Genomic DNA, 6,780 nt, shown 5'->3' with positions numbered 1-6,780 from the left:
ATGGAAGAAGCAATGAGGCAACTTAACGGTCTGACCTACTCGCCGGAACCTGACTCCAAGGACCTCAGCAGCACCGAACAACAAAAGAAATGCAACAACAAAAGGTCCTTGAAGGATGGTGGTGGCGGAGGTGGAACCATGCGATACCGAGGTGTTCGCAGGCGTCCATGGGGTCGATATGCTGCTGAGATAAGAGACCCACAGTCCAAAGAAAGACGTTGGTTGGGTACATTCGACACGGCCGAGGAGGCTGCCTGCGCCTACGACTGCGCTGCTCGTGCCATGCGCGGTCTCAAGGCTCGAACTAACTTTGTCTACCCTAATTCACCCCCTCACTCTTCCACTGGCCATCTGCTCTCTCCGTTTGATTTCTCAAGACCTTCGGCCCCGTCGACGAGGGACTTACCCACCAACAGAAACGTGGTGTGCTCTGATTGGTCGTACTGGTCTAATACTCGAGGAGTCGACGCTTCTGGGTTATCTCAAAGAAACTCTTCTCCTAATATGCACTTCCTTCGTGACTTCCTTACATCGTCTTCCGGTTCTTCTTGCTCGTCCGCTTCACAGTTGCATGATCCCTCAATACCCTACTACGGCTGTCCTCCTTCTGCTCCTTGTTCTTTCTTTTCTGCGACTAATCCTCCCTTTTCTAGTGGTGTTGGCAGTGATTTAATCGAGTTGTCTTTGAAAGGTTCGTCTCCCGGTCTCCTCGCTGTTGAAGATCGTCAGGATTACACTCGGCCTGCGGCTGACACGAAAAACCCAACCGACGACATGGAGTTCTTTCCCTCTGAGTCACCCGATTCTGGGTTATTACAGGAAATTATCAGCGGGTTTTTCCCTAAGCCCAACTCTACCGAATCCCTCTCCTCGTCAAAGATGTCGAATTACAGTCGAGAGTCCTTAGTTGCTCCTGTGTCTGAAATGAGCTTGGATTCATCCTTGGTTGAAAGGGAGATTGAAAATCAACATTTAATGCTATATTTAGATTATCAAAGACAAACCCAGCAGGTTGAGGTTCCTCAGGTTGGTCAGCATTCGCAGCCGACGCCATTCTACAATGAAGCATCAACAAACTTTCCTTTAATGACTGAAGGGACGTTGGAAGACATTATGCAATATCCAGAGTTTTTAGATAATTTTGCTGCTAAGTTGCAACAGAATGCTTGATGTTGGAAGCGTTGGACTGTTTTCTTTTTTCTCTCTCAAGGGTCAACTTGTAACAGCCTTGTTTCATCGTATCCAAGTCAACGGAACGGATGATAGAAAGCTAGAAACGATGCCCTATTTCTAATTTGCATGAAGTTGAGTCGTTTTCTTTTATGTTTTCCGATTGTATCCTTGGGTGCAATTCCTCTCTTTCCCCTTGTGTAGTTTTTGTTTCAAGTAAGGCCATCTCTCATTATGTAGTCACGTCCTGGTCCTGTAAGCTTGTTACTACTAGTCTACTACTATCATCAGTCAAGGCTTTAACTCTCTCTCTATGATAGGTGCTTATCTTTCTCACTCAGAAAATAATGTGACGAATGGAATTTCGCTTCTTTTGAACAGGAAGGAATGCTCATTTGAACGGTGAATAATGAAGCCACGTAGTGCATTTCTATAAACGCTTTTTAACTTGTGATACCCGAAAAACTTGCAGCCAATCAAACTGGTATCATATCATAACAGAGGTGACAAATCAGGAGGTACTCATCAAAATGGATGGAGATGTTTTGATTGATCAAAGCTCTTCCGGTATCTGTGATTTGAATATCACCATCCTTTATTACGTACTGTTCCTTTCAGAGTTTCACATATTAGCTAGTATTCGTCTGTATTTCGCATTCTTAGATAGTTAAAGTACTGTTCATATATATCTATATATTTCTATAGACGTTTCTATTATTTGATGAGTGTAATACATGCATCAGTCACTGGGAGATTCATGTGCGATTGTGAAAGTGAGTAGTTGTGATTTATTATAAACGTATTATTAATAAGTCAAGTTGACCTTGGGCCTCTTGATTTTCTTTTCTTTTATTAATCAAGAGATTCGGAGATGCTGTCTCTTTCCGAGTCTCTCGCAGCAGCATGAACCATGAAGAACGGGTTGCGATATCTTTTTGTTTTTGGGTTCACCATGCAAGGGGTTTCAGCCGACTTGGGAGCCCGAAAAGGTTGTGCATAATTGTCTTCTTTTTACTTGTATCCTCTCTTGGACCATTTTTTTTAATATTATTTTTTTCTATATTAATGACTGCTTCTAATCGTCACCAACAATTAACTTTTATTAGGTTAGAGAGATTGGAGAATAAATTTCATCTACTTTGGCCTTTGGGTGCTGATAATTACTGCTTGATTATTGTCTAATTAACAATTCAGGGACTGTGATAGACATTCTTTGTTGATTATATTATTCATTATACTATAAATGACTGCATGCGGGTACGTAATAGTCGAGGTACGGATGTTTTTACAGAGCCCCTTTTTTACTTTACGTGTGTGGATATATAAAACATTAAATGTTGGAAAAGCAAAGTTAAAGCTTTATTTATTAATGACTATATAATAACACGACCTCAAGTTTATTTATTAAAAAAAATGGTTCTAGCTGGAAGGTTTGGAATTTGATTTTGAGCACTAATGTTTGTACCCTGGGAAAGGGCCGGTGACCCCCAGATTTGTGATTCTTGTAGCTACTCATATATATATATAAAGGAAAAATAAATAATATCGAGCCTTAACCTACTTCGGCATCTAAAAGATTAACTACAAAATTCAATCAACGTATAAATGTGTAATCTAATTACGTATCGCACTGTATCGTGGAACCAATTAAACTATATATACTGCTTTTTCATTTATGTTATAAATCTTTCCTACATTTTAGTTGTTAATGGTCTATGGTTTATTGAAGTTTGCCTCGGCCAAGGTTCAAAGTATTCTTATGTATCATTTTGGGATTCTTTTAATATGTCCCTAGAGTGGGTGTGGGTGTATCGGGGGTTTGATCGATTCAGGGGATGAAGGGATCCAGACCAACTCCTCTAAATCAGTTTTGAAAAAAAAAAAAAAAAACAACCATTTATATTCTGATACACCATATCAATATTTTGAACCTCACCTCCGCCTAACTATAATTTTATTTAGGCTATACTTGTTTCGATAAAAAGTAGTTGCGGTTCTTGACAAATTTTTTGAAATTGTTTAGGCTCAATTTGAAAAGAGATAAATACAAAATGACAGATTTTGCATTTATTCAATTCTTTGTTTCTTTCATTTATTTCCAATAAGCACAGTGAGTTTCGGCAACTCGAATACATGATGGGAGTCATGAAAAAACATACTTGAATGGAAGAATAAAGTTATAAGGGGCCGAACCCAAGTACATTGTTGTTGCTTCATTTTGCAGTTGCATTTGAATCTGCTGTAGATTATTTACAGTTAAAATGATTGATTGCCACCTGTTCTTTGCATAGGTGGTGGTTTTTCATTTAACGCAGTCCACCCTATTAGTTTTTTTTTTGTTATTTATCTTTTAATTTATATAGCTCAAAATTCTAGTTTTGTACATTTTTACTTTCCATCCTATTTTCACTCTTCATCTCTCTTCCCCTAAAACCTGTATTTTTCTGTACGAACTCATCTAAAACAACCGGAATACTTTAATTAAAAGATCCAATCCATCAATTTTGAAGGAAGTCAAAGATCCATATTGATGAACATCCAAGATGCTTATACTTCTAATTGGGCTAATTTGTCTAATTGGATTTTTGATAATCTTGTTTGGAACGTAACCTGAAGATAAACAGCTGTTATACATTAATTTATTGTATGAACACTTTAAATGTAGATATCTACCTTGGGTAAATATTCATTGGATTTTTAGGTTGTTATATACATTTCTTCAACCAAAACAATCTGAAACATTGGTGTGCACATTTATGACAGGTTGCCCAGCCTGGTGGTGTGTGCATGAATTTGTCGACTTCACATCTCCGGTCCATGCAGTGGTTTCTGGTTAATGCAAGTCTACCTCCACACAAATTCTAGAGATAGCTATCATATACAAATAAAAGATCAAAAATTACGGGGGCTGCCTATATATCTTAATTCCAAATAAATCTGTCCTCTCTACCGATTTATTAAGGATGACAGAGAGAACATCAGAGCATATTAAAAAAAGATATGGGGATAAGGGATCTCCTTGCTTCAGATCCCTTTTTTGGCCAAATTTTCTTTTGTGGAACTCCATTTATTAGCACTTGATATGAGATAGTTTGGTCACAAGTCATGACCTAGCTAACCCATTCCTCATTAAATCCCAGTTTCTGCATTGCTTTTTTAAGAAACTCCCATTCAACTCTATCATATGCTTTATTCATATCCAGCTTTATGGCCATTGAGCCATGTTTAGCCTTTGTTTTATTCATGTGGTAATTAAGATATTATCCACAATAGACCTCTGAGGATGATGGCACTTTGATTTCGGGAAATGACTCTGTTAAGTATGGATTTTAGCCTTTTAACCAGAATTTTGAAATTATTTTATAGACCCTATTATGGAGACTGATGGGTTTGAACTGGGCAGATTTTTATTTCTATTTATTTTTTACTTTGGGGATCAGGGTAGTAATATAAGTGGCATTTAGATTCCTAATGAGAACTCCTTTGTTAAAGAAGTTTTTTATTTCCTTGATTACCCCATCCTTCACAATCTCCTAGTAATTCTGAAAGAACAGATTTGGGAAACCATGAGGGCTCAGAGCTTTCTTTGGGGCCATCTGGAACAGAACCTCCTTGATTTCCTCATCAATAATTTCTTTCTAAAGACCTTCATGATCCTCCTCATTGAGTTTCCTTTCCTGGTACTCTATAACTATCTCAATCTCAACAGGGTTGTTTGAAGTGAATATCTGTTGAAAATGGTTAATAATAACCCTACCTACTTTGTCCTGTCCTTCTACCCAGTCTCCATCATTGTTCTTGATTTTCAAAATTCTGTTCCTTACCCTCCTTATGATTGCATTGTGGAAAAAAAATGGTGCTTCTGTTTCCATGATTCAGCTAGTCTAATTATCCTAGATGTCTGAACCCAGTAAATTTCCTCTTTCTTTAGGCCTCGGTTCAGCTCCCATTCTAATTGTTTTACTTTGGGGTAACTAAAGTTAGAACCATATTTTGTTTTCTCCTCAACCAACTGAATGTTGAGACTCTAATTTTTCATGAACTTTGCCAAAATCCTTCCTTGCTCACTTCCTTGGATGTTTCCTCGGATTCATACATCGTCTAGATAAGCACCGCTGATGTGAGCTCTCTAATTACCTCTTCACATCTGTCATGCATCATCCACATCTCTTCAAAAAACATCGCATGTTCCTTTCTTAACTTATTTCTATCTACTATGCATGCCAGCTAAGCTAAGGGCGCATTTTTGACATAAACCAGCCTGAGCCCACCCAAGTTGCATCCCAATTTGTCGGTCAGAAATTTTAGGGCCTGTTTGGTTTGCAGTAGGGATTTGGAAATGGAATCTGAGTATATTATTCTAATTCCGATTCAAATTGTTTGGTTAAACAGAATCAGAATCTTATTTTCATTCCTGATGGAATGGTATTCTTCCATTTGAAGTAATGATCATTCCCTTTTCTCCCCTTAGGTTCGTATTTTCATTCCTGTCTGAACCAAATGGTCTATGGTAATAAACCATTCCAATTCTATTTCCAAGGGATTTTGATTCATATATCGTCTGTGAACCAAAGAAACCCTTAAATTGTGTAAAATTTCTTATTGTTGTGCAAACAGGCCAACTTAGAGTCTTCATAGATGTCTATGTCAGAACCCGATCCATCTATAAATGTACTTTAATAACTTCCGGTTAATTAGGATAGATAGGACTTTAAACCTATATTAACCTTGTGCAATTAATTTGAATGGTAAGAGAAATCATCCATATCCATGTAGTAGTTAATAGGTGGTAGAGGAGGATGCCAAGTCTAACACAGAGGAGAAGTCCTCACCATCTAATCATGCAATTAATGTGAGTAATCAAAATGCGCTACAAATATGTCCCAATAAACTTGAAAGTATTGGCTTATAGGGGAAAAAAATAAAATAAACATGTTTCCATACCGTCCGGATGGCTCCAAGTTCTTTTGGATTTCGCACTAGAATTTGCAACGCCTGGTTAATTGATATCCGACCTTTGGAGGATTGATGGAAATTCTACTCCGATAGTTGTGGGCCTTGTGGAAAGAGGCGATGACAATGAGAAGAGTTATTTACATAGGCCTCTTCGACACCCCTAATCTATCAAAGAATGTATAGTCTTCTTCCAGATAAACCGCATCTCTTTATTGCTAATCTTCTAATTCAAAACCAAAAACTCTAAGGGCCTGTTTAAGAATTAGGGTTTGAATTTGGATTTGGAATGGCCCATTTCAATTCCAATTATTTGATTGAGTGGAATCGGAATCTCATTTCAATTCCTGCTGAATGGCATTTCTCTCATTTGAGGGAGTGGCTATTCCCTTCCCCTCCTTTAAGAATAAAATCTCATTTGATCTGATTCTAATTCCTAACCAAACAAACTATGGGGATAGAGCATGTCCATTTCAATTTTCGAAGAATTTTGATTCAGATTCTGATTCCGATTCTACTGGGCCTAATCCATCACGTGTAATAAATTCATACTGAACCGGGTCGGATTGGATCGATATCCAGTCCATTGACGAACCTATCCTGAATATGGCATGTTATGGGCATCAGGCGTCAACTTTTGCTCAACATTAAGGATCT

The 6,780-nt window shown here is 37.9% G+C and overlaps 1 protein-coding gene and 1 long non-coding RNA gene across 2 annotated transcripts; one reads left to right on the top strand and one right to left on the bottom strand.

The window, feature by feature from the left end:
* Nucleotides 1-1,170, top strand: LOC148853756 (ethylene-responsive transcription factor ESR1-like). The gene has a single exon (XM_088983449.1). It carries the CDS (start codon nucleotides 1-3, stop codon nucleotides 1,168-1,170), a length of 1,170 nt encoding a protein of 389 aa, XP_088839575.1.
* A 2,612-nt stretch (nucleotides 1,171-3,782) lies between these two features.
* LOC148853755 (uncharacterized) lies at nucleotides 3,783-6,481 on the bottom strand. Its single transcript, XR_016112272.1, has 2 exons — nucleotides 6,115-6,481; nucleotides 3,783-4,041 (listed from the first exon to the last, which is right to left on the bottom strand). It is a non-coding gene; the product is annotated as an uncharacterized LOC148853755 (long non-coding RNA).
* Nucleotides 6,482-6,780: the final 299 nt, after the last annotated feature.

This window comes from Nelumbo lutea, chromosome 4 (genome assembly GCF_056320005.1).
Source record: "Nelumbo lutea isolate HS-2025 chromosome 4, American lotus-T2T, whole genome shotgun sequence".
NCBI lineage: Eukaryota > Viridiplantae > Streptophyta > Magnoliopsida > Proteales > Nelumbonaceae > Nelumbo > Nelumbo lutea.
This window is presented reverse-complemented; position numbering and strand designations above follow the sequence as displayed.

What these genes read in the sequence shown, in the direction of transcription:
- LOC148853756 (XM_088983449.1), top strand. Translation starts at nt 1, where the DNA reads ATGGAAGAAGCAATGAGGCAACTTAACGGTCTGACCTACTCGCCGGAA.